Source organism: Gallinula chloropus (genome assembly GCF_964237585.1).
Source record: "Gallinula chloropus genome assembly, chromosome: 15".
Taxonomy (NCBI): Eukaryota; Metazoa; Chordata; class Aves; order Gruiformes; family Rallidae; genus Gallinula; species Gallinula chloropus.
In genome coordinates, this window is record NC_140100.1 from 17,803,704 (window position 1) to 17,829,920 (window position 26,217).

The window sequence follows — 26,217 nt, forward strand, 5'->3', positions numbered from 1 at the left end:
GCTGGCAGCCGCGCAAGAGTAGGGATGGATGGGACCAATCCCTGCCTGCTGTCCAGGGAAGGAGGGGGCAGGAAACCAACCTGGGCTGCTGGCTGTGCCCTAGCTCCCTTCCCAGTCCTGGCACCAGCATCCCTGCGCCCGCAGGGTTCTCCACTATCCCCCCGTGCCAGGACCCCCCAGGTCATTAGGGCAGCAGAAATCCTGACCCTCCCCACCGGCTCCTGCTGGGCTCCTGGGTGAGGGCTCTGCTGCTTCACAGCCATCGTGACCCCAGGCTGGTGGCTGTCAGTGTGTCCCCTTGATCGCCCGTGTCCCACCCCTGGCCCTTACTGAGCGTGGGGCAGAGGGGATGGAGCTCCTGGGTCCCAGTCCAGTCTCCTGTGGCCAGTGCAGGGAGTGGGAGGATGTGGGGGGTGATGTTCTCCTTGGCCCATGCTGCTCTCTCCACCGGGGCCCTCAGTCTGACCCCCCCTGGGATGGCACTATTTGGGCTGAACCCCATTCTCCTCCCTCAGGCTCATCTGACTTCACCAAGACGCTCCCTGGCCGTGGCACCGGCAGCCCCACGCAGCCCCTTCTCTTCGAGCAGATGCGTCTCCACTTGGAGGACGAGCAGAGCCTCTCGTGAGCCAGACGGGACCACCCTGCCCCTGCCGCCGGGCCCCACGCACCGCCTGTCCCCCCCGGGCTGGGCCCGTGCCGCAGTGACGCTGTGTGACGCCGTGTGCCGCCGCGTGACGTCGCGTGACGCCGTGTGACGCCGCAGTGACGCCGTGTGCTGCCGTGTGACGTGTTGCGCTGCGCGGGTTCCCCAACAGCCCCTGTTTGTTTTAAAGACCTGCATCTTCCTTACCCGGGGCGAGGGGGTCTGGGGGGGTGTGTGGGTGGGGGGGGAGGGGGCTGGCATCGTGTTTTTAAGTGGGGGGATGCGTCTGGGGGGGGGGAGCGGTGGGGTTTGGGGTCCAATGGGCACCCAACGGCCACTGCCGCTGGGTATTTTGTACACACTGAGCACAGCCCTTTGCTGGCCCCGCACAGAGCTGCGCCCGCCCTGGGCTCCCCTCCTGCCCCCGGGGCTCGGCGCCCGCCTGTCCCCCCTCCTTGGGGCGCTGGGCGGAGCGGGGCCGGGGAGGGGCGTGGGGCGAGCCCGGGGGGCGCGGCGGGACGCCCTGTCCCCCCCCTCCGCCTCTCCCTGTCCCCGCCGTGTGCCTTGTTCTGCTGCTGCGGCGGGTCCCGGGGCCGGAACCCCCCGTCCCCATCCCCATCCCCCTCCCGTCCCCTCTGTGTTTGAAGAATAAACCCGTGGAGCAGCCACGTGACTCGGCTCCCGTGGGGGGGCGGGGCCGGCGCGGGTGGGCGGGGCCGCGGGGCGGGGGAGGGGGCGGGGCCTCGGGGGGCTGCGCGCGGCCCGGCGGCTCCTCCCGCCCTCTCCCGCCTCTTTCCCGGCGTGCTCCTCGGCGCGCCCACCCGCTATCTTTGTTCTCATTGGGCCAGGGGCCCGCCGTCCCCGCGTGCCGTTGTTGCCTAATATGGCGAGCGACGCGGTCGGCAGCGCGCCCTCCCATTGGCCGCCCGCCGCCGCCGGCCGTCCCGCCGAGGGCGGGGGAAGAGGGTTGTCGGGCGCCCGTTGGCTGGGCGGCGCGCGGCGCGGCGCTATTGGCTCTGGAGGCGGCCGGTCCCGCCCCTTCGTCGGCGTCGTCACCGCGCCTGCGCAGAGCGGGCTCCCGGGGCGGGCGGCGAGGTGATGGCGGCCATGGGGGCGATGGCGGCGATGGGCGCGCTGCCGGCGGGCGCGTTGCCGCCGCTGCCGACGCTGGGGGTGCCGGGGGTGCCCGAGCTGAAGCCGCTGACGCGGTACGAGGCGATGCGGCTGGGCCCGGGCTGGAGCCACTCGTGCCACGCCATGCTGTACGCGCCCAACCCGGGCATGCTGTTCGGCCGCATCCCGCTGCGCTACGCCGTGCTGGTGAGGCGCGGCCGGGGGGAGCGGGCCCGGGGCCGGGGCCGGGGCCGGGGCCGGGGCGGGGCGGGGCGGGCCCTCGGGCCGGGCTGGGCAGGGGCGGGCCGCGGGCTCCGGGGCAGGCGGGCTTCGGGCGGGCTTCGGGCGGGCTCCGGGCGGGCTCCGGGCGGGCGGCGCGGCGGCTCTGGCGGTGCGGTAGTTGCTGTGCAGGGCGGTAGCGTCAGGCTTGGCCGAGGGGTGGGGGGGCGGCTCAGCCCCCGGAAACCCCCGGCCGCGCGGGCCGGGCCGGCTCCGCCTCGGCTCCCCGGCCGCGGGCCTCTCACGGCGGTGTCGCTGAACGTTCTCGGACGCGCTGGATCTGGTAGGGCCGCGCCGGAGCGGCCGGGAGGCGCCTTGGAGGGGGCTTGCGGGGCGCCGGCGCCTCCCCGTGCCCCCTCCCTCCCTCCTTCCCTCCATCCCCCCTCCCCGGGGGCCCCGCGGTGCCCCATTAACACCATGCGCCTCTATTGCAGATGCAGATGCGATTTGACGGACTACTGGGCTTTCCCGGGGGGTTCGTGGATCGCCGTTACTGGTCCCTGGAGGACGGTCTGAATCGGGTGCTGGGCTTGGGTTTGGGCTGTGTGCGCCTGACGGAAGCTGACTATCTGTGCTCCCACCTGACAGAGGGGCCACATCGCGTGGTGGCACACTTCTACGCCAGGCAGCTGACCCTGGAGGAGCTGCATACCATCGAGATCAGCGCGGTGCATTCCCGAGACCACGGGCTGGAGGTGGGGCATCCAGGGAGGGGGCCTGTAGAGCTCTGAGCGTTAGGCCCAGGGAAGACGCAGCTTCCCTCCTAGGTCTGCTGGGCTGCCCTGGCTCGCAGCCCAGCGGGGGAATGCACCGCATGTAGAGCTACTGGCGGCAAGTGCCACGCACTTGCCGGGTAGCGCCGGCGTTAGGAGGTCTGGCCGTTGGCCGGGGTTGTGTCTCGGGCTCCGGAGCGTAGCCAGCTCGAGCTCCGGCCTTTTTTCCCCCGGCGACCGCCCGCGTAGGGAAGAGCCCTAATTACCTGCTCAGCCTCAGGACGTGGGTCAGGTCTGTCTCGCAGCTGGTGAGCAGCAGCAGCTCCCCCCCAGCCCTGGGCTGAGTAACCTGGACCGGAGTCGTGACCCTCGGCGCAGTGATGTGTTGCTGTAACCCGAGTTCTCCCCGGCTGGCGCGGAGGCAGCGCGGGAGGCAGCCTTCCTCCCGGGTAGCTGGGTCCAGCCGATGCCCCGGGGGAGAGCGTGAGAGCTAGGGTCTCCCCGTGCTGAGCTAGGCGCTCGGCGGGTTTCGGCAGCTGGGTGACTGGGGGCAGTTGGCCCTGGGTTGTGGTGTGGTTGAGGGGGGCGCATGGGCGAGACGTGGTGTCCCCACGCAGGGCAGGGCGCGGAGGGGGAAGTGGGGCTCCCCGTTAGCAGCCTGGGGACAGCGGGATCCCCCAAAGGGGCCGGCGGGGGAATGGAACCAGGGCCGGGCTGGACAGGGCAGGGAGAGAGAGAGAGAGAGAGCAGGGGACCCTGGGGAGGGGCAGCGGCAGCACAGGGGTTTCAGCTGGGCTGGGTGCAGGCGGGAGAGGGCAGGCGGGCAAGGGCAAGGGAGGGGTCTGTGTGGGAGGGAGGGGCAGGATCTGGCAGCGGGGGCAGGGTGGGCCTGGGCTGTGGGGCTGGCAGGGTGCAGGGTGTGGGGTCCAGGGTGGGTGTGGGAGCGGAGGGCGGGTGAAGGGAGGGCCGGTGTTGCTGTGACCTGTGCTGAACTGCTCTCTGTGCTGTTGCAGGTGATGGGCATGGTCCGTGTCCCCCTCTATACCCAGAAGGACCGCATGGGCGGGCTGCCCAACTTCCTGGGCAACTCCTTTGTCGGAACCGCCAAATTCCAGCTGCTCTTTGCCCTGAAGATCTTGAACATGGTGCCGGAGGAGAAGCTGGCCGAGGCGGTGGCTGCCACACAGAAGCCGAAGAAGCCGGCCCTGGAGCAGGCCCCAGGCCTGCCCGCCGCCAAGCAGGCCAACGAGCTGGCCGAGCCCGCGAAAACAGGCAACAATTTGGCAGAGAGAGCAGAGAACCAGGCGGCTGCACAGGCAGCGGCCGAGGCAGCGGAGCAGCCGGTAGCCGGGCTGGAGAGCCAGGCAGTGGCAGAGCAGCTGGTGGCTATGCCAGGGGCTGGAGCGCTGGAGCCGCCGGCGGGGCTGGGGGTAGGTGCCGTGGCAGTGCAGCCGGTGGCTGAGGCAATGGAGTGACGCCGCCGCCTTTGTGCTCGATTAAAAGTGGGTGAGACTAGAGACTTTCTTCTGACTTTCCGACCCGTCGCTGGCTGCAGTTCCTGCCCACGCCATCCCAGCGCCCCGCCAGGAGGGGCTGGGGTTGTGTGAACCAGGGGAAAGCCATGTATTTTTATGGCCATTAAACTAGCGAAGCTTCCCAGATCCACCTGCACAGCCCCTGCAGAGAGTTCATGTGCTTAACGTGAGGGCGCCAGGGCCTCAGAGTTCTGCTTGGGTTCCGGGGACGCGCTGCTGCTCTCAGCTCCCCCTTTTCATTTTTTAAAGAACAAAAGGTCTTATTTTTGAAAAGCCCCGTGCGGAGCTGGACACGGGGCCCCGTGTCTGCAGCGCTCGCAGCTGAGCACCGGGGCTGCTGGCCGAGCGCCTCTGCTAGCGGGGGGTGGGAGGGCTCCCCTCTGCCCGGCGGGGGTGCGGTCGGGACCCCTCGGGGCCATGAATTCCCTCTGGGGCGTGGGGGGTGCTCGTGTGGGTTTCTACTCGGAGATCTGTGGGAGCAGGAAAGTGGAATAAATGGCTTTGCTGAACGCTCTGCAGTCGGGTTCGTTCTTGGCCCCCAGCGCAAAGCCTGGGGTGACCCAGCACTTTGGGGGGAGGGTGAGGGGGTGGGTGGGGTGTAGTGCAGGGCAGGCCAGTTCCTTCTGCCTCGGGGCTCCTTGCTGGGTGGAGCTGGGGTGAGGAGCTGGGGGGCTGCTCAGCACCAACCCTGGTTTTGCAGCCGGGTCACTCCCAGAGGTCTCTGGCACAGGGGGTGCCAGGCAGGGGCTGGGGGGCAGCCCGAGCAGCTCCCGGGCCAGGCTGGGGCAGCCAGAGCGGAGCCCGACTACGCTTGAGGCTGCGCACGGCCTCAGGGTGGGGGGGCGGGTTGGGGAGGGTGGGCTTTTGGCTGAGCCATAGGAACACCCTTCAGGCACCCAGCAGCCTCTGCGCTGCGGGAGCTGCTCCCCCAGCTCCGGCCCGGCCCTGCCCCCCTCTGCGGGCTCCCAGCTGAGTCCCGGGCAGAGCTGCCTGAGCTCCCGGCTGGTGCCATCGCCCAGCACTCGGGGCAGGTGTAGCCGAACCAGCTCCTCTGCAGACAAAGGGCTTGGAGAAGAAGAGGTTTTACTTTTGCTGGAGGCTTTGGAGAGGCCGAGGGTGGCAGCACAAAGCTCCTCAGCAACCCGCGGGGTGGGATGGCCGGGTGGGGCACAGGACACGGGACACGGGACAGCCCCTGCGAGGGGGTGAAGTAATCGAAAAAAACCAACCCCCACCGTCCCCCACCGAGCCCCACGCGTGAGGCCGGGAGGAGGAGGCCGGGAGGAGGCCGTGGGGCAGGGCTGGAGGTAGGAGGGACAGCAGCGGTTCCTGCCCCTGCCGTCCCTGCCGGGGAGGTGGGCAAACCAGGCTGCAGGAGGCACAGTGGGGACACCCAGAGCTGCCTCAGCAAAGCCAAGGACCCGCCCCCCCACCCCCCCCCCCCCCCCCCCACCCCCAGCAGAGCTTCGGGCTGCTGGTGGGCCCTGGGCCAGAGGCAGCCCAGCTGCAGGGAGGTGTGATCCAGCCCGCTGCTGTGCCTGAGCCCCCCACCCCACTGTGCACCCAGGCTGTGGGGCCAGGGGCTTGGCTGCAGGAGCCCCTGGAGCGCTGTGCTCCAGCCGACGGTGCCACGGCTGGAGGCTCTGCCTGGCCTCACACCCCCGTGACTTTTCCTCAAGTCCAGCTCCGGGCCCAGCCCAGGAGAGGCACCAGCACAGCTCCCTACAGCTCCCACCTGAGGGCTGGAGCCTGTTGGTTCCTGCAGCCCGGGCTGCAGGGGAGGCTGTGCTCACTGGGCTACTCTGTGCCAGAGCCAGTGCTGAGCAGCAGCACCCCTGCCAGCCCCAGGCAGAGCTGCCCTCCTCAGGAAAGGGCCCCTGGCAGCCAGCTCACTCGGGCACCTTCTTGTAACTAATGCCCACTTTGGACACGTGGACCTGGCCCCTGAGCAGCCATGGGGGCTGCCAGGGCTCTGGGGCTTCCTTCCTCCTCCCCAGTCATGCCAGCCCTGTGCTGTGACACTGCCAGCTTAGGGCCTGCTCACCACCCTGGGCAAACTGGGATTGGGCACTGTGGGTCTGAGCCTCGGGGAGTCACAACCAGGAGCCCCACAGCACCCCCACACCCCCAGCCTGTGCCCAGGGCAGGTGAGCCACAGAGGCTCCCAGTGTACAACAGGCATGCCCAGCCCCAGCCCCAGCCCAGGAAGGGGTCTGGCCACAGCCTGCTGGGGCCTCCATCCAGGCTGGATGTTCACTCATCAGAGCTCTGGGGCAGGAGGCCCTGGCCAGTTCCTGGGAACCTGACCCCCAGCAGCACAGCCCTGGGGCCCTGCCCAAGCTGCACCCACAGCACAGCGGGAGCAGCTCTGGGGTTCTTCTGCCAGGACACAGGCCCAGGGCCCAGCCCTAAAGATGCTGTGAGAACCCAGCCCCAGTGCAGGTGGGAACAGGGGAGTAGGAGAGCTCTGGGAGGGGCTGTGCAGGGCTCTGGGTACCGCAGCTGTAACACCACCCCCCATCCCCCCCACCCCAGTGTGCACAGAGCCAGGAGGATCTATACAGTATAATATATTTCACTATGAAATAGCAATTTCATTCCCTGCCTTCTACTTGATGCAGCCTGAATTAAGTGATTGGTTGGAGTCCCTCGAGGGCTGGGGCGGTTCTCACGCGCGGCAGGCGCCCTCCTGGAGTCCCCCACAGGAAATGCCCATGGCCACAGCTGACGGGGCAGCACCCAGACATGATCCTCACTCCCCCCTCCCCTTCACCCAGCTCCCCCCCTCCCCCCACACCCCAGCCAGGGGTGTCCTGCTGGCCAGGGTGGATCCGGTAACCGCAGTCAGGCAGCTCTCAGTAGCCATGGTGTGGAAGCAGCAACTGAACCCCTCTACATCACGTGTAGGACTAGGAGCAGACTGGGGGTAAGGGGGGTGGTAAGGGCAGTGCAACATGCACAGAGACGGGTGACACGAAGAGCCCGCGGCACCGCCAGACGCCTGGCACAAGAGCCAGGCCAGCCCAGGCTGCGTGTGCAGGCCCCAGGCCGCAGGGAAGTGGGGGCTGCAGCCCATCAGGGGTGAAACCTGCCAAACCGTGGTCAGCCTGTGGCACAAGGAGTCCTGGCCGGGGCGCTGACCAAGAGCCACCGTTGCTGGAGTCAAGGCAAAGCCAGATGGTTCAGGAGGTGAAGGGAAGGACACTCCTACAGAAAGACAAAGAACACAGCTGTCTTAGGGGCACCAGGGCTCACGGGGCCCTTCAAGCATCCTGGGGAGCTGCTGTCCCAAAGGCCTTGCTGGCAGAGACTGGCACTGCCAATGGGCAGCCAGCTCTGGAGCTGGGGAACACACAAGGAGCCACTCTGGGTCCTGCAAGCTGGTGTAACAGAGCTGGGAAAGGCAGGCAGGCAGCAGGGATGGGGCCAAGCTGCTGTCAGGCTCTGGGCTCCAGTGAACAGGCTCAAATTCCCTTCCCATGAAAGCAGGAGCTCCAGGAGCTGCCTAGGGCATCCCCCTGCTGCTGGGGGCTGGGGCAGAGGAGGGGGTGTCCCCAGGGACCCACCTGGGCTCCGTGTCACCTGCCGGCCGTCACATCGTCCGGCTGTACTCGATGCCGCTCTTGGCAGAGATGCCAGACCAGGGCAGGAGGCTGCAGAGAAGGCTCTGGGCTTGTCGATAAATCCTCTGGGGAATGGAGCACGGGCTCAGGCTGGCTAGTGTTGATCCAATGTGCTGCAGGTAGTCAGTGGCCATCAGTTAAGGACAGCAACACTGACTTCAGAACTGACTTCATAGAATCATAGACTGGGCTGGGTTGGAAGGGACCCCAGGGATCACAGAGCTCCAACCACCCTGCCACAGGCAGGGACACCAACCTCCAGGCCTGGAGCTACACAAGGCTGCCCAGGGCCCCATCCAACCTGGCCTTGAACACCTCCAGGGATGGGGAATCCACCCCCTCTCTGGGCAGCCTGTTCCAGCCCCTCACCACTCTTTCTGTAAAAAAACTTCCCCCTAATATCTAATCTAAACCTTCCCTCCTTTAGCTTTAGTCCATTCCCCCTTGTCCTGCCATTATCTGCTCTTTTAAAAAGTCGAATCCCCTCCTGCCTATAAGCTCCCTTCAGGGACTGGAAGGCTGCAATGAGGTCCCCCCGCAGCCTTCTCTTCTCCAGGCTGAACAAGCCCAGTTCCCTCAGCCTCTCTTTGTAGGGCAGGTGCTCCAGCCCTCTGATCATCCTTGTGGCTCCTCTGACCCCTCTCCAACTTTTCCACATCCTTCTTGTATTGGGGGCCCCAGCTCTGGACACAGGACTCCAGCTGGGGCCTCAGGAGGGCAGAGTAGAGAGGGACAATCACCTCCCTGTCCCTGCTGCCACCCCTCTGCTGATGGAGCCCAGGATCCCATTGGCCCTACGAGCTGCAAGAGCCACTGCTGGCTCATGTCAAGCTTCTCATCCACCACAATCCCCAAGTCCTTCTCAGCAGGGCTGCTCTCCAGGAGCTCCTCTCCCAGTCTGTATCTGTGTCTGGGATTCTTCCGTCCCAAGTGCAACACCTGACACTTGGCAGTGTTGAACCTCATTAGGTTCACCTGGGCCCATCTTTCCAGCCTGTCAGGATCCCTCTGGATGGCTCCTTTCCTTCTGGGGTGTCGACCACACCACTCAGCTTGGTGTCATCCGCAAACTTGCTGAGACAGGCTGTGGACCAGCACTCCCTGAAGAGACTCCATGACAGCAAAATCTGCTCTGCTCAGACACATCTGCTCCTTGTACTGCCTGCCTGCTCCTTTCCACCAGAAAATGCAGCAGTTTGGGAACACTAGCTCCAGGTTTTATGGGAAATACCTCCCCTGAGCAGCTGCCAGTTTCCTTTCACTCCACAGCAAGTTCCTGTGAGGATGGCAATCCACCCAGCCTGCCTGGAGAGGTACGGACTGACTAGCTACACCCACCCAGGAAAGATCAGGTTTCTTCTCCATGATCCAACTGATGCCTTGAAAAAGTCATTGAATCACAACCACCTGAAATAAGCTCATAAAGTCAGCCTGCTGAGATCCAGGCTAGGGTCACAGGGGATCCTAGGCCCCAGGGAACAAGACCAAGGACTAATCCTGCCCCACGTGAGCCAGAGCACAGCCAACACTCTGGCTCAGCACCAGCATTTGCTATCACTGGCATCAAACTCTGAATTCAGTGCTACATCCTACACTGCCTCCCTGAACAGTTCCCAGAGGGGGCAGGGAAGCTTGGGCACAACAGGTCACTGCCAAACACCCCTCGTGTCACCATCCTTCCAGCTTCAGATTAAACTCACACCTGAGCAGGCATCAGTCCCCAGGTTTAGCCAGGTCAGGGTTTAACTAGTGCCCTTTTTAGCCTAAAACATGGTTCAGTGTCCACTGGTTGTGCTCTGCCTTTCACCAGCCAGCAAAGGATATAAGATTGTCCAGGGTGGATGGCCGCCGTTGATGTACAGGACGTAGGTAAAGCCATCCTTGAGGACCCCTCTGATGGAATAGTAGTAGGGAAGGTAGTGGTGCTGTTTAAAGTCTCTGTTCTCATAGAAGTTTATTGCTGTGTTGTTAGTGGTGAGGACGTGCAGGTAGATGGCTTTGCAGTGGTCCTGGGCAGTTGTTGATATATGGTCTTTCAGACTCTCCAGCAAGAGCGAACCTGTGGAAGGAAAGAGCAGCAGAATCACCTGGGGCAGCTGCTTTCTCAGGGGCAGCACAAGGTCCTGGCTGAGATCTGGGGCAGGTATCTAAGCAGGGATTTCTGCAGGGACCCCAGACCCTCCCCAGGAACTCCCCAGGGCCATGATGCAGGGTTTGCACATGAATCTCCTCTCACCTCCCCTGTGAGCACAGCTTCACAACACAGGGTCTGTGACTGACTCAGTAACCACAGAGCTGAGCCAGAGCCTGGGAATCTCACACCAACACCCACCCCTGGCTGAGCAGCTCCCAGCCTTGGGAAGGTCAGCAATACCTGTTCCACCCCTTCTCTTTACCACAGAGCCAGGTGAAACAGCAGCTTCCAGCAGGGGCTGAGGAGCAGGTTATGGCATCACATCTGCTGGACTCAAGATCTGAGCAATGGTAGGATTTCAGGATCCCTCCTAAGGAGGGGAGCCAAGGCACACTCTCACTCAGCCTGGATGTGCCACAGCCACTACACCAGTGGGAGAAACCACAGAAGGGCACAGAGAATACTCCATTCCCAAGAGAGGAGATCTCAAGTTTCATCCAAACAACCTCAACATGGCACGAGGGACCCAGCAGAACCTGCAAGGGAGCTTCTTCCATCAGGTGTGGTAACAACAAGCTAAAGGATTAGCTTGGCCAACACAAACACACTGATGCTGTGTTGTTTTGCTATAGGCACATGTCCAGTGGCAACATGCTGTCTGGATGTGATGGATGCAGGCAGCACTGATTCTGAGAGAATCCCAGCAAGATGTAGCTCAAAAAGATGAAAATTATTTGGAAACCAGAAGGGGACTCAAACCAGCCATGAGTGGATAGCACAGAAGATCCCCTTGTACCTCTGATCACCATTCTGTGCAGGTATCTTCTATTTTGGACAGAAACTTTATCTCCAGTAGCATTTCAGTGAGAGTTTTAAACACAGTGCTCCCACTGAGACCTCTTCTGGCCATTCCTTTATGTGCCCTAGCAGCCTGTGCCCTTCTGAACCCAGCTGGGAAGAAGGGAGGACTCCAGGAAGAGAAGTTCTACCTGCATAGACTGAAGGGACTCCAGGGACTCCAAACCCATTTCCTTCTGCAGATCAAAGACACAGATCATGCTTGAAACTGCACCAGAAGGGCACCTACTCAATGACAAGCCCAGCCTGGTCTGTGTGGGGACAAGCCCTCCTGACCACAGGGCTTCTCACAGGTTGCACCAACGCTGTGTGTGGCAGCACAGGCTCAGAGCAGCCTTTGACCTGTGTCTGACATGTCACCAGGCCCAGGTCACACTCTCTATCCATCCCATGTCTCTCTAAACACTCGCTCTGCCTGTATTTCCTGCCCCAGGGACCAGGCTTCTGGTACCCATGAAAGAAAAATCCCTTCAAACCCTGCTCCAGGGTGAAGCCCTGGCACTTCTGCCAGTCTCAGCAGCAGGAGTGCAAGGTCTTGGTGTGCTCAGCTGTGCCCTGGGAACAAGACAGGCAAAGCCCTGAGGTCTCTGGAAACATTCACACACTGTGTTGGGCACATCCCAGTGCACATGCAACACCACCAAGAAGGGCATGTGAGTGATGACCTTCCCAGCTGCTGGCACAAGTCACCAAGAGGCATCTCTCAAAAGAAAGCTGCAGTGGAATGGCCCAGCCCCTCCAGCCAGGGCCCAGCCCAGCCCCTCCAGCCAGGGCCCAGCCCAGCCCCTCCAGCCAGGGCCACTACCCACACGTGGCAAACGACAGCACCAGAGTTGTCACTTGGCAGCATCTTACCTATTCCATGTTTTCTGAACTCCTTCACCACTCCAAGACTTAGGATGTAAGCAACTTGAGTGTCCACAGGGAAGTTGGAAGCTAGAATGTCTCCATCCTAAGTAGAGATACGACAAGTTCTTTAGGAGGACAGCAGGGGATACACAGGGGAAGGCAACAACCCCATGCTGGAACACCTGGAAACAAGGCTGTACAGGACACTTCACTGAACAGTCAGCTGAAGCTTCTGAAAACAAAGTGGGGAGGAAAAGAAAACCCAAGCATGGTCCCTTAGGGGTTATTCCTACTTTCACATCATCTTCCCAGGTGCACAATACAAATTGTGAAGTTTCCTTACTCTCCACATCCTCTGCAGGCACAGGGACAGAATATATTTGCATTCTTTACCAGGAAGACTCAAGCTGCCAGGTCTGGAGTTACACACCAGTGCCCAGGTCAGGCCAGCAACAGTCCTCCTTGGCTGCAGGCTCCATCTGAGCTTCACACCAGCTGGAGACCTCTGTTGTGTGGTCAGACAAGGAGCATGGGCAGTGCCTGCACAAGCCCCCCTGTCTTTCAGCTTGGCTGGGACCAGTGCCTGTTGTTGGAGGTGCTGAAGATGTGGTTTCTGACTCTGACTAGCTGTGAGGTGAAACCAGCCAGCCAGAGGAAGACACCCATGCCACACAATGTGCTTGGTCCTTAAGAATTGGAAGATGATTGTTTAATCACAACACTAACTGCCTTTTAGAATTTATGCACTGATTTATTTCATTATCCTTGCCTGTGCTGCTTCCCCTCACTGACCCACTGGTTTGTTCTTGTGCTGTCTTCAATGACCACCTCTCCCCTCTTCCTCACCTCTGCAGCACTGTGCTGGCTCTCCCAGCCTCCAAGCTCTGTTACCCCTCAGGCCTGAGCTTCCTGCAGACTCGTTACCTCCACTCAGTGCCCCTGTGAAGGGAGGTGTTTCTGCAGGAAGTCACAGGAGGGACTTGCCCAGCACAGCTCAGAAAGCTCAGTCCTTACATAAGGAAGAGGTTTGTCCTCCCACAGCCATGCACACCTCACTCCCCAGCAATGAGGGAGCAAGCTGAAAGCAGCCAGGCAACAGTTAAATGGCCTGTAACACCCTCACTTTGGCATCCTGCTCACCTGAGGAACATGCACATGCACATCCAGCCCCAGCAGGAAGAGACTCTGTGGTACCAACCTGCCCAGCAGCTGCATGTTTGGACCCACCCCATAACCCACACTCCATCAGCTGGCAACAGGCACGTTCTTGGCTTCTTAAATTAACTCAGGATCACTCTTGGAAGTGTGTGCTGAAGGGAAAACCTTTACCCTGAGGAGGTGCCATGGCAGTACCCATGCAGGGGGTGGCCTCTCTCAGGGTTTAGCAGCATACCTCTTTATGCACCTTTGTTCTGCTCTTGATCTCTGCCACTATCATTCCCACAATGGAGCCTCTGTATGTGGCTGCCAGGGAAAAGAACTTCTTGTTGGAAGTGATGTCTCGATACCATGAGTCAGGGTACCTGGGAAGGAAGGGAAAGGTCAGTGTTTGGGGACACAAAGGCCATGGGAACAGGCAGCATGGCAGCAGACACTGTGCTGAGATGCTGCTCAGCTGGAGATGGTCAGGGAGATCTTCAAATGCCAGTCCCTGGCACTGCAGGCCAGGGTATTTTCTACAAGACTAAGGGAGGGAAGCTGTACTGCTGCAAGGGCTGGCACTCCAAAGGCATGCAGCCAAGCAGCTCAGCCACACATCAATCTAAAGCTCTTTCTATGCTACTAATTTAGCTTATTTCATGAAATCTGGGTTAGGAAGTTATTCACCTTTCCTGTCTAAACTGCTGCAGGACACCAATGCACACAGAGCAGCTGCCATGCCCCATTTGGTACCGTGGTGCCTTTCAATTGCACCCAAGCAGCAATGTGGGCTGCTCTTGTAACAGCCTCCTGCCTTGCCAAGAGCCACATTTCCATGTGACATTCATCACCCAGAGCTTTCACTTCCATCTTTAGCAAGTTATTTTGAAGTGCAGGATGCATCTGCCCTCACCCAAGCACGTAGGGGTCTCCTTAGTTTGATGCCCCTGTGAAAGAAACACTGCACAGGGCTCCAAAAAGTAAAAGCACATCACTGGCCTCCAGCTCTCCCCCTCCTTCTGCAGCTACTGAAGGAGAACTAGTGTACACTCATTTATTTCAAAGCCAGGGTGAAAGTTCAGCCAGTGAAAAAAACCTACACACTCCAAACACTAGGGATGCTTCTGATGGTTTGTCAGGTTTTATGCAATCTTAATTATAATCCACTAAAACCCTCTATAAGCCTTCTCAACAAAGCTAAAGAAAAAAATCCTTGAAGCCCACAGCTGTAGCTTCCCTGGAGGCTTTAAGCCACAAAGCTATCCCTGTGCCCCAGAAAAACTCCTTATTCCCCTGCATGAGCAGACACAGGCCTTGCCAAACAGGGCCTGGTAAGCTGAGCTGGGACTGAGAGGAGCTTTGAGCCAGATCCTCACCAGCACCTGGGGAGCAACAGATCCTGAGGACACAGGCAGGCGCTGCTCAGTCTGCCCCTGGGGTGCTCAGAAAGCCCCTGGGGACCAGCTGCTCCATGAGGGTGGGTTCAGCTCCAAGGGCACTTCCTCAGCACACACTCCAGAACACAACTTCCTTTCAGAAGTGCAGGGAAACTTTCTTCCTTGGAGGTGTGCTGCTCTCCCCAGCTCGTACACAGTCTTTCCCAAGCAGCTGGTTCACCCCCTTAATTAAAAAAGCCTGGTTTTCTGCCAAAATCCACACACAGGAACTTCCTGATGACATTGGGACAGGCAGCAAAGAGCTGTTCACAGAACATTACCACTGTGCATGAGAGATTCAGAGCCTGCTGCTCTGGCAGCGGCAGTCCTGAGGGCTGCAGAGCCTTTGGGGTCAGCTCTGAACAGGAGCCATACAGGTTCATGCCATCTCCCACCCCAGACCAGTAACATACTCTATTGGGAACCAGTCTCCACAGAGCTGCTTCACAGTGTCTATGTCATCGTGGCAGAGAAGACGCAGGTTGACGTCCGTCAGTGCAGCTGGGGGGACCTCCTCTGTCATTCACACCTGCAAGAGAAGACAGCACAGGAAGGGTGACAGCACAGGCACCTGCACAGAGGCAGCAGGAGGTCCTCAGTGCCATGGAAGTTGTTCTCAAGAGAACACCAAAACCCCTCCACAACCTGAGAAGCCACTGGGAGCCCTGTTGCCTGAGCCAGCTCCCTGCAGCTCTCCACGCAGCCCCGGTGACGCTGCGTGCGAAGGAGCACATGGTACCAACCACTTCCCAAAAAAGCCCAGGATATGGCACTAAAGCCAACACTGTGCCAGGTGTACCTCACCATGCACAAAGCTCTGCAGATGCCTAAGCAGGACCAACGTTTTGTTAACACAAAACCAAGCAAGCAGCTTCAAAAGGAGGCACTGCCGGAGGGACACTCACCGAGTCCCCTGACGCAGCCCCCTCACCTCGAGTCAGTACACACACAGCAAGTTATTTAAAACAGCAATATTGTTTCACTTAGACTGGTAAAATAAGACTTAGTTTCATTTCCCTCCAGTCCTACGTGCTACAGCTCCCCAGGGACTGGCTTTCCAGCCCAGCAGAGTGTCTGTATACAGAAATCCCAATTCACCCTTTTCCTGCCGACACCCCCGCTACCCACACAGCAGACAGTGGCTCTGACAGCTCTGGCCTTTTCGTGACAAGGGAGCAGAGGGACAGCAGCAAGCAGTAACTGAAGTGGCTGTAGAAGCACTTGTAGTGTGGGCACATGAATGAAGAGCAGATCTGGAGAAGGGGCCTTACACAGGACACCACCCCTCCTCACCCACCACCCGCAGCTCTCCAGCCACGGCTTGCTTCCTCTCCCTCCAGCCCTTCCAGTCCCAGGTCAAAGAACCAGACCAGGAAGAAAGGGAAAGGGAAAGGGAAAGGGAAAGGGAAAGGGAAAGGGAAAGGGAAAGGGAAAGGGAAAGGGAAAGGGAAAGGGAAAGGGAAAGGGAAAGGGAAAGGGAAAGAAGCAACCCATCACCCTTCACTTATAGCATCATTTGGCTTTGTTTTTACTTTCTTTTCTCAGTTGTAAGTCTCAAAGCTTGGTTCCAAGATGCTGAGTTGTGCAGCACAGCAGCTGTGTGTGCCTCTGTGCTGAAGGGGATGCTCAGCTCCCCAGAGCTCTCTCTGGAGCTCAGAGACTGCAGAAGGACAGATCTGAACACCAGGTATTGCCATTTGGGCACTGACAATGCACAAACTGCATCACCTCAGTTATGGGCTTTCTAACTGGCAAAGATGCCCAAACAGAGCAGGCAGAGCAACAGCCCCAGCTCCAGGTGTTTGACAGCACAGCCCTCTGCCTCCTGCTCTCCTCAGAGCCTGGAAATGCCTGTACCCCTAAGAAAGGAAAGAACCAGGCTAAGCCTGCACCCCACACTGCACCCCACAACTCCTTTTAAGGTCCATGAGCTAGCACTCTGCTGCAAGTCTACTGGATGAACTGGTAGAGAGCAACTCCCAGCCCTCATAACATGCTGGTGGTCAGACAGCAGCAAGTCCCCAGGTGCTGGGGTCCTTTGACCACAACATCCATGCTGAAAAAAGAGGCAATTAGTGCTGCTAATGAGAACAGTGCCCAGCCTGGACCTCAGCTCTCTCCCTGCACTGTGCATTGTGTGGCCCCTTCATGCTGGTGTGAGCTCCCAGTGCTCTGTTCCTGGGCAGTGGCATGTCCTGGGTGGGAAGGAGGAACCCTACCACAGGTTTGTGTGCACCCTGGGACACATCAGACAGCCCATCAGACAGGAGAAAGGGCACAACCACTGCCTGCTGTCAGCCAGAGGAATCTCTGCTAGCCCTTCTCCCATGCAGGCAGCAAGAATGGCAAAATGCCTGAGCAGAGCAGAGGTCCAAGGAAGTTCTCTGACAGCTCCTGAGAAGGATGAAAGGTAGTGAGTGGGTTTCTTCCCAGACACAGCTTTCCTCCCAGTGGCTGGTCCTAGGTAGTTCCCTGAAAACAGCATCCTGGGGACACACACACACATATTGAGATGGATTGCTTGCTCTTCTCCAAAGAAGTCCTTATAAAGAGTCTATTTCACAGCCCATCATAGGGCCATGGCTGCATACTTACCAGATAGCCCAGATGTTTCAGCATCAGTCCAGATACCAGCATCAAAATTCCTTGAGCACCCAGAAAAGCCACACCAGCAGTGCTCCTTGCTGCTTTTAAAACTGGTTTCCCAATCCTGGAACTGGCTGAAGCCCTCTGAGGCTTGATGTTGAATCTGCCCTGTGCTGGGCCAGTGAGCATGCTCTCCACCACCACCCCCAGTGAGCTCTGAAACCCACCTCAGCTCCTGAGCCCTGAGGAAGGGGCACAGGCACCTGCTGCAGCTGCTCTGATCCACACTGCTGCTGGTGCAGAGCCCAATCCCACCCTCCCCAGACCCTCTGCTAGGCCCCTTCACAGCACTGACCCATCACTAGATCAAGAAGTGAAGGCAACATCATGCACTGGTCAGGTCAAGACTGTTTTGGCAAAGACTTGGGTGACATAAGTGAGGCTTCAGGGGGGATAAAAAGAGGATGAAGGAGTGAGCAGGCATGGCCAAGCTCCAAGCCCCAGGGTGTTTCTCAGAGGGCACTGAGCACACTCAGGTTTGCAGCACCAGTGCTCCCTCTCATACCTTTTCTTTTTCTCAAGGAGTTTTGATGCTCCTGTAAGGCACAGCACTTCTCAGTCAACATTCTCAGTGTTAATACATCAGAGATCAATGAAAGGACCACAAGAGAGCTGTAGTTCTGCTGATGAGTAGAAGAGGCAGGAGCCTAGGAGCAGACTCAGGCAACAGCTGCTGCAGGAGAGTCCTCTGCCAGCACAGGATGGATTCTTGGGAGGATCAGTTCATGTTTATTTAACACCATATCCTCAAGGAGCTAGGCAAGCATTGTGTATGATCCTGTAGCTGAAGGCAGCCTTAAAAAAGTAATCCACAACTGTTTTGTTGTGGGACAATTCCCCTCCCCTCCCATTGAGACAGCTGTCTCCCAGCACTGGTTGGGTCTGCAGGGACTGGCTCCAGCTCCTGTGTGTTCTGTGACCCAGGGCAGATGTTTTTGGACACTTAAAGGTACACTTCAGACACCCAGTGAGCACTGTGTCCTGCCACAAGGCTTTAGGAGAGGACCTGTGCACCTCCTTCCCTGGCCAGGTGGTGCTGCTGCCAGAGGAGCTGCAGCCAGTGGCTGCTACAACCAAGAGAGAAGAGATTCTCCTCAGAGCCAGGTGATGATGGGCTTGGGCTCTTCACAGGCATGGTGTGAACACTCAAGGCCCACACTCAGTTCTTCCTGTGCCATGCTGTCACCAGCACAGCCAGAGTCCTCAACAAAAGCCTCAGCCTGCATCCTGGAGAGTCACTTTCAGAGTCAGTTTGGGTTTAGAGGGTAAAAGACATGTTTGGAAGCACAAAGCAGTAAAGCAGCCCAGTCTCAGTGTTACACAGAAGTGGTGTTACACCTAAGGGCTTTGTAAGTAGCACAGCTCCTCCTGGCACCACCAGGTCCTGACCTTTCAGACCAAGTGGTGGATGCTGGAAGCAAAACACCTGCCCCAGGCAAGCAGAGACTGACAGAGGAGACAGACTGGCCACAGCCAGCTCTGAAAGCCCAGAGTGAAGTGACCTTAGCAGCACCTTTTCCTCAGGTGCCAGCCTGTATGTGACAGCCAGAGTCTGGGAGGAGCACGCTGTCTCAACCCAGCAGGGCACAGTGACCTCTCCCTGCTCTTAGAATGGGAACCACTCCTTTCTACCCACTGCAGAACGACCCAACCTTCTATGCTTGTGAAGGGATTGTGCAGTCAAACATTTGGAAAGGCTGAGGAAACCCCTTGCCAAATACTGCCCTTACTGGTGAGCAGGGCTAGAAGCTGAGCACCTCATTCCCTTTCCTACCTAAAACCTACAGATACTAACACACAACACATGAAGTTAAAATCCCTACAGGAAGGTGTGGAAGTGTCCTGCCTTGCTCTGCTTTGGCCTTATGCATACAGGGCAGCTGCAGAGGAGCTTGGCCAATACTCATTAGGAGTATCTAGTGATAACAGAAGTCAGATGAAAAGCAACACCAGGGATGTTGCTGGGTGAGCCACCTTAACACATGATTTTAAAGGAAAGCACGTTGTTAGGCCTAAACTTGCTGCTTAAAAGTAACATCCTAAATCTTTGGCATTCCTAAGCTCTGGCCTTAGTGAGCCAAAGAGCAGGATTTCCATCCAAAAGGCAGAGCAGCCTTCAGCTTCCCACATCAGCCCAAGCCAGGGTCTGGACTCCATGTGATGAGCTGGGTACAGGGGCTGACACATCTTCAGCACCAGTGCTCCAGGCCCTGCTGTGCACCAGTCTGTCTCTTGTTTAGGTGAGAGTTTAGGTGAGCTACCAGGGCCAGGGACAGCTTCTTCATCTGAACTAGGTGCTTCACAACTAAGAAATCTCAGCTCAGGAGATTTTTCTTTCCCTTAGATCCCTCATATGAAAAATATAAATAAAAAAGGGGGAGGAAAGTCTTCCTAACACCATATTGCTGGAGACACTGAAGTACTTCACAGAATCCACACTCTTCATCCAACAGGGTGTTCAAATGCAAGATAAAGCCTGATGCTTACTAGAATTTGGCAGGCAGCTGCTTAAATGCTTTTGAAAATCCCTCAAGGACTCCCATGCCTACAAAAGCCTGGCCAAGTGGTTCAACAGGTTAAAACTTCCCTTCTTTAGTGCTATTAGACCTGTTCTAATGATGTTTCTGCCTTGTGCTTCCTGCAAAAAGGAGCTGGATTCAAGCAATAAGCCATTGTAGTGTGCTGGGTTTATGAATTATTATTTGACTTCAACTTCCATCCAGAAAAGCTCATGAAAATAAAAGTATTATCATCTGGTAACAGCCATCACTGAATTTCCTGGCAGAGCAGAAGCAAGGGAACCTAAGACTAAAGCTAAACCAACACTGACTAGAATCCTATATGTGTATAACTTCCTGTAAAGAGTGTACTGGCCTCAGATTTAGTGTGCACACACACAAAAAAACCACCCCAAAGGAATCTTCCTCACTTGCAGAAACAAAGCTAGGCTGACCTCTATCAAAATCTTTCACCTCCCAATTTAAATGCTAATTAAAATCAATTCATCCTGAACAGGGAGGAGATGACCTGCAGGAAAGAATAAAGAAAACCAAGGACTGGGAAGCTTGTGGATTTTCATGAAGTGATCCCAGGATTCAGGAAGTGCTGTTCCAAAAGGCACACCAGCCCCACAGGCTCCTCTGGCACTCAGTCAAGTCAAGTCCCTCCTGACTTGGGCTGAAGATTTTTTACCTCCTGGAATTCAAAACACTTTCTTCAAGCAGACTCCTCCTAGGTTGTTAAGAAGGACCATCTGCTGTTGTGTCACAAGAGGAGAAGATTCAGTTTCTCCAGACAGCATGTAAGTACACACCAGCCCTGGGCCAGGGCTGTGGATCACGGTGATGCTGAAGAGGCCGGCTCGGCACGGTGCAGGGGAGTTGTCCTTCCTCTGGCTGTCACGTCACAGAATTCACAGAATTTACACAATCACAAGGTTGGAAGAGACCTTTGAAGATCATCAAGTCCAACCATTCCCATCCTATGCTAAACCAGATCCTTAAGTACCTCATCTACCCTTTTTTTGAACACATCCAGGGATGGTGACTCAGCCCCCTCGCGTCTCTCTGCCTGTGGCTGTTCAGCAATGGACAGATGCACAGTAGCTGTGTTTTACTTGACAGGAGCAGAGACACCTGCTTGGCACACACACAGCCTAGTGGGTACTCCTGGGATGATCTGTCATGCACAGCAGGCCAGAGCTGCATGTCCTGATGCCTGGTACCCTCACCAGAGGTGCTGCTCCAGTGTCACCACCAACTCCTTGTTTGCAGCTTCTGTGTGGACAGTCCTCAGGTCCCAGCAAGAGGAGATTGCCAGGAAAAACATATTTAATGACACCTGGCATCTTCTCTCACTTGTAAATAAACAGGCTCAAACAAAGCCCAGGCAGGATTTTTAGAGTTACTCAAAGTGCAGGAGAGATGCAGGTCAGCTGTGACTGAGCATCACTGGACTGGAACCGGACAGGAACCCTGCTGCTGTCTGGGGAGCATCACTGGGAGAGCACCAGCAGGAGTTCTCACAGCTCCAAGTCTCTCTGCCCTGTGCCATCTGGCACCAGGGATTTGATTCACATGAAAACATTCAATGTGAACCAGCCAAAGGTCTAATTCCAAAGCAGCAAAGATCTTTCCCTGTGTTTTCAGGTTACTGGTCTCACAGGGTATGTTCCACAGCACCACTGTTACCAAGCTCCTTTCACTTCACAGAACAAGAGGAGCCAATTTTGTACAGATATTTTAAATACTCTGCTTGACACCTCCTAGGCACTGCTTCAAGTCTGGCCACAGAATAAAACAAACCAAGCTGGCAGGACCCTTCAGGGTTTAACCCAACGGAGAGCGGGTTGCTCAGGCTCGCAGTCCCACACGGCATCGGTGAGGAGCAAACCTCCTCACCCTGCCTGGGCTCAGCTCCTTCACACCCCCAGGAGCAACTGGAAAGCTGGGGTGTCAGACATGCTGCATACCCCAACCCAACCACCTCTGCAGACTTCTATACCCTATTTGGTACACTCTGTCCCAGAGCTCCTGCTCCTTCCAGGTGTCCCATGCAGGTTCCTTTGGGACAAGCAGCATATAAACCCCTGAAGAAATATCTCTCCTCATTCCCCATGTTACACAAACTGACAGGCTTGGGAATCAGTCATGAGCAGCACAGTGATCTTCACCTCTGTTCACATCCACCACACCCCACAGGAATGCTGCCCAAAGCTCCCACTGGTTCCCCACATTAGCAAAAGCAGAGGCTTGGAGCGAGCGAGACTCTGCATGGGAAACCCAGCACTGGTCTGGTGCCTTCTTCTGGAAATAGTGTGTTGCAGGGCTGGAACAGGCCCTGATGCTGAACTAGGACACTCCACAACAGCCCATCACACCTCTTGCTCCAGGCATGATGCTTTCCTACCATCCCTTCCACAGGCACTGACCGATGAGCCCTCCGTGGGTGCTGAGTCCCTCAGGGCCACGCAGAAGCTGGAGGCTCTGAGCTCCTCACTCCTTCAGCAGCAGCTTCCTCCCTGCACAAACCTGTCCTCCTCCTCAGTGTGCTCCCCCTGCACAGTCTCCTAGGCTGCCACATCTGCAGACATGCCAACAGTTGTCCAGCCCTGCTCTGCAGATCCTGTTTACCTCCAAAGCAGATCCCAAACACTAATGAGCCTCTCCCAGGGTTGTTTGCCAGTGCCTGCACCTCATTTACTGCTTCTCCAGTGAATCCATCCAGGGCAGCATCACAAGGTTGGAAAAGACCTTTAAGATCATCAAGTCCAACCAATCCCATCCTGTGCTAAACCAGATCCCTGAGCACCTCATCTCCCCTCTGTTAAACACACCCAGGGAAGGGGACTCAGCCCCTCCCTGGGCAGCCTGGGCCAGGCCCTGACAACTCTGCCAGGGAAGAACTTTTCCCTCCCATCTGCTCTGCCCCTGCCCTGGGGCAGCTTGAGCCCATTGCCCCTTGTCCCTTCTCCTGTCCCCTGGCTGAAGAGACCATCGCCCACCTCTCTGCACCCTCCTGGCAGGGCAGGGGAGGTGGGGAGAAGGTCTCCCCTCAGCCTCCTCTTCTCCAGGCTGAACACCCCCAGCTCCCTCAGCTGCTCCTCAGAGGATTTGCCCTCCAGCCCCTTCCCCAGCCTGGTTGCCCTTCTCTGGACTCGCTCCAGGACCTCAATGTCCTCCTTATCAGCACACCCTTGCAGCAGAGGAAGGCAAAAACCCCAGTGAGCTTGGGGAAGAACATGTTGTAAAGAAAGCTGAGTTCATCTCAGTGCCAGGGAGACTGGAGTGCAACCTTGGGTTTAGATAAGGCAGCTGCACCACTGAATCACCAGGTTCCCTGAGACAATTAACAAAGAATAACATCTTCCTGAGCTGGCCATACCAGCATGGGGGCAGCATGTCCATGGCTGAGCCCAAAGTATAAAAACCAGGCAATAAAGCAAACTTTGCAGAAAGCAAAGGGCCTGATCTTGTTTCAGTCCACATACACCTTTCCAGTGACTGGGTACCAGGCACCACGATGGTGAGCACAGAGAGACCAGTAACAGTCATCACAGTTGGAGCTGGATTTAACTCTACACCCCAGCTGATGTATCACTCTGCTAAATCAAAATCCCATGTAACAGCATGCATACCAAACAAGTAAATCTGATATTAAACCTTCCTCATGTACAATATCTGTAAGAGCCTGGCCAGAGCACGCTGGATTTGGAAGCCACTGTCAGAGAAAACCTGGGAAACCCCACCCTGGCACTCAGCCCCCCTCCCAAAGGCTCACCCAGCCCACACTGCTCAGACCATTCCTCCCTGGCTCTGAAAGTCTGCAAACATCATTCCAAGAGAGTCAGCTGCACCTTGTGCCCAGCTCTGCACCTCTCCTGGGCTGAGGTGGGCACACCAGAGCACTGACAGCCACAAAGTCACTGCACTCATCCTGTGCCCTCCTGCCATGAGGGGTCAGGGTGTGGAACAGACCCCACAGGACACAAAGCAAGGAGAAGGCAGGATGCAGTTCTACCTGCACAGAGAGCAGCTGGCACTCAGTTGACATGAAAACACTCACTGTTAGTGAAATCCTTTTCTACTGGTATATTCCTGATCCTGGAGTTTGACCTGCCAGCCTTCCAGCAGCAGCACTGGTAACACTTTGCATCCAAGTTGCTTTCTGAGCTCTAGATACATTACCACAGCTGTAGTTTTCATGGGAGTTGGTACCTGAATGAAGCATCTCTCAAGCATCCTGCAAAAGGCAAGGCTTCCTTTCCTGCTGCCCCAGATCCAGCAGCTCCCCCAGGGAATGGCAAACAAGAAGCTCTAAGAGGGTTTTGCTGTTAAATCTTTTCTTGTTAAGAAGTGGCAGAGAAAATCTGCTTTGTGACAGGAGCACTGTGAGGAGTTAAACCCAGAGGGTCACAAATGAAGCACAAGCAGCAGCTCACTGGAGGAGAGATCAAATACCCTGCAAATGCTGAAGGCAGCAAGCTTCCAACAGGCAGCAGCTCCTCCAGAAAACAAAGCACCCTACCCCAGCACCTCATCCTACATGCAGGTGCACTGCCATTTCCAAATGAGACTGAACAGCTCCACAGAAAACGTGTGTAGTGACTGCAAAACCAGCCAGACATCCAGCCTGGTGTAGTACAGAGACTGGGAGAGGGAGCTGGAGCTTCTCTCCATGTCCTAGACACTGTCCTCATTACCAAGCAGCAACACATGGCTGTGGATGAAACCAGCCCCTCTGCTCACATCACAGTGGGAGACACTAACAAGTCATTTTTAGAGGCTACTGCAAGCCAGGAGCTTCAAAAACAAATTTTAAAAGCTTGAAAATAATATTCCTTCCCTAGCTGACAGCTAAGTGCCCCAAAATCACACCTCTGAGATCACAAATTTAAACTTGGAGCCAATGTGGCTCTTGTTCCTCTTCTCTCTCCACGGTGTCTTCCAGGTTCAACTGCAAACCAGCCCCAAAACACAGCAGTGCTACTGTTTTAGGCAAATAACACTTGAAACATGGCATTGATTTCTGCTCTCACACAGCAGGAAGTTGAAAAGGAGGGATTAAAAGCTAACATGGGAAAACTAAGCAGCTCCTGTTCTTCCCTGTCTGTGGAGGGGGCAGGGGGGGAGCACAGGGAAAGACATGAAGCTCTGAATCACAGCAATGCTGTGCTGAGGCCATCAGACATGCTGTGACTGGTCAGAAACACAGGGAGACAGGAATGATACAACTAGCAGCAGTTTTAGAGAGCATTTCACTTCTGAAGTTTATAGGAGAGAAGAAAGAACCTTTGCTCCTACACTGAACAGCTCAGCCCAGCTGCTTTCCTTGAAAGCACCTCAGCATCAGAGGAAGCACAACTGTAACAGGGTTACTGGGGAGGGAATATCTCTGGCAGGGAAGGGGATGCCTGTCTGTGTCCAGAGGCTGCCTCCAGCCCAGCAGCCTGCCCTGAGCAGGGAGAGCCCTGGGGCCTGTGGGGGCACTCACAGGGCTGTACCTGTAACTCCATGGCAGTGCTGGCAGGGAGAGTCAGCCTGCAGCCTCCCAGTTCCACCCAGTCCCACTCCCTCCAGGAGCTCTTGTGGGGAGTGGCCAGGGTGGAGGGCAGGCAAGGGATGGCTTCTTGGGTGGCAGGACCAGTTCCCATCAGACAATGGGGAAAGGCAGCAGCACCACTGACTCACTCAGACTGTAGTGACACAACACCTGTACTCATAGCACACCCCCCTCCCCCAAAAAACCCCAAATTCCACACAGAAAATAACACCCCCACATGGAAATAAACATCATCCTTACTGGGAAAGGAACAACAGGCAGGAAAAGTACCAGACTTCCCAAACAAAAAGGCTCTTCCAGCTCCCAGCTACACAAGACCACTCTTCTGAATGCCACTGGAAGTTCCCTCAGCTCCTGACGCCTGCCCAGTTCCCACGAGGTGTGAGGATATCCCTCTGGTTGAGGAAAAGAAACAAAAATTAAGCATGCCTCTGGCTTTAAGAGGGCATCCACAGGTCAGCCACTCACAGGTTACTCAGCCAGGTTAAGTACATCAAGCAGACAGCTGGGAGGAGCAGCAGCAGCAGGGAACAGAAGGATGCAGCACAACAGGGCTCGTGCCCTAACGTGTGTTTCTTATTTGCTACCAGCCAGGTAAAGGCCAATTAAAGCACCAGATGAGGAGACAGAAGCAGGACTACTGTTTTTTTTAACCTGCAAGATTAAAACCATCTACTCCAAAAGCCTGGTGCCAGGCAGCAGTACCCAGCCCCACTGCTTCTGGACAGGGAATGGGGGGCAGGCTGCTCCATTGCTTCCCTAAGGGAAAGGTTCACACTCCAATTATAACTTGTTAGAGACAAGGCAGCACCTTCTGAAAGATCTGCTGCAGCTTTTTCTGGATCATTGGATTGATTTCAATAAAAAAAGCCAACCCTCACCAAATAAACCCCCCCCCTAACATCCCAAAATGCCACCACAAGCGTCCCTCTTGAAGGCTCTTGAGGAAACTAAGATGGGCTAAGGAGAGTTTATGGCAGATTAAAAGAAAGGAAGCAAATCTAGGATGAACCCATACTGAGAAAAGATTTCAGCTGTAATCTGTCCAGCATAAAAACCAGAGGAAAGAAGAGATGAACAGACACAGGACAAAAGCTGATGAAGCTTTGGGATAGGGCAGAAGGCAGCAAGATCTGCAGCAGTTCACAGTTACAGAAAGTTCTCATGATGCAAAAAGACTAATC

At 56.8% G+C, this 26,217-nt stretch overlaps 3 protein-coding genes across 6 annotated transcripts in view; 2 read left to right on the top strand and 1 right to left on the bottom strand.

Moving 5' to 3' along the window:
* The window catches only part of MGRN1 (mahogunin ring finger 1), a gene marked incomplete at its 5' end in the record, with an annotated part of 57,486 nt that extends 56,651 nt beyond the window's left edge, over positions 1-835 (top strand). For 2 of the 3 annotated variants that reach the window (XM_084271077.1, XM_084271076.1), the window contains one exon: positions 516-835. Coding sequence is in view for 1 of the 3 variants with exons in the window: in XM_084271076.1 (XP_084127202.1) it covers positions 516-628 (113 nt within the window). The remainder of the gene's footprint in view (positions 1-515) is intronic. The other variant, XM_084271078.1, reaches the window with a different exon arrangement.
* Positions 836-1,724: 889 nt separating this feature from the next.
* NUDT16L1 (nudix hydrolase 16 like 1) lies at positions 1,725-4,795 on the top strand. 2 transcript variants are annotated; one of them, XM_084271207.1, is made up of 4 exons: positions 1,725-1,966; positions 2,473-2,548; positions 2,627-2,733; positions 3,765-4,795. In XM_084271207.1, exons 1-4 carry the CDS (start codon positions 1,745-1,747, stop codon positions 4,224-4,226), a joined length of 867 nt encoding a protein of 288 aa, XP_084127333.1. In that variant the 5' UTR covers positions 1,725-1,744; the 3' UTR covers positions 4,227-4,795. The 2 variants fall into 2 exon arrangements, with proteins under 2 accessions (XP_084127333.1, XP_084127332.1); XM_084271206.1 differs by having other exon boundaries at positions 2,473-2,733.
* A 2,559-nt stretch (positions 4,796-7,354) lies between these two features.
* Positions 7,355-25,346, bottom strand: NAA60 (N-alpha-acetyltransferase 60, NatF catalytic subunit). The gene is made up of 7 exons (XM_084271319.1): positions 25,274-25,346; positions 14,740-14,855; positions 13,144-13,273; positions 11,757-11,853; positions 9,721-9,968; positions 7,853-8,022; positions 7,355-7,493 (listed from the first exon to the last, which is right to left on the bottom strand). The coding sequence occupies exons 2-6, from the start codon at positions 14,847-14,849 to the stop codon at positions 7,879-7,881; spliced, it is 729 nt and encodes a 242-aa protein (XP_084127445.1). The 5' UTR covers positions 14,850-14,855; positions 25,274-25,346; the 3' UTR covers positions 7,355-7,493; positions 7,853-7,878.
* Between the last annotated feature and the right edge of the window lie 871 nt (positions 25,347-26,217).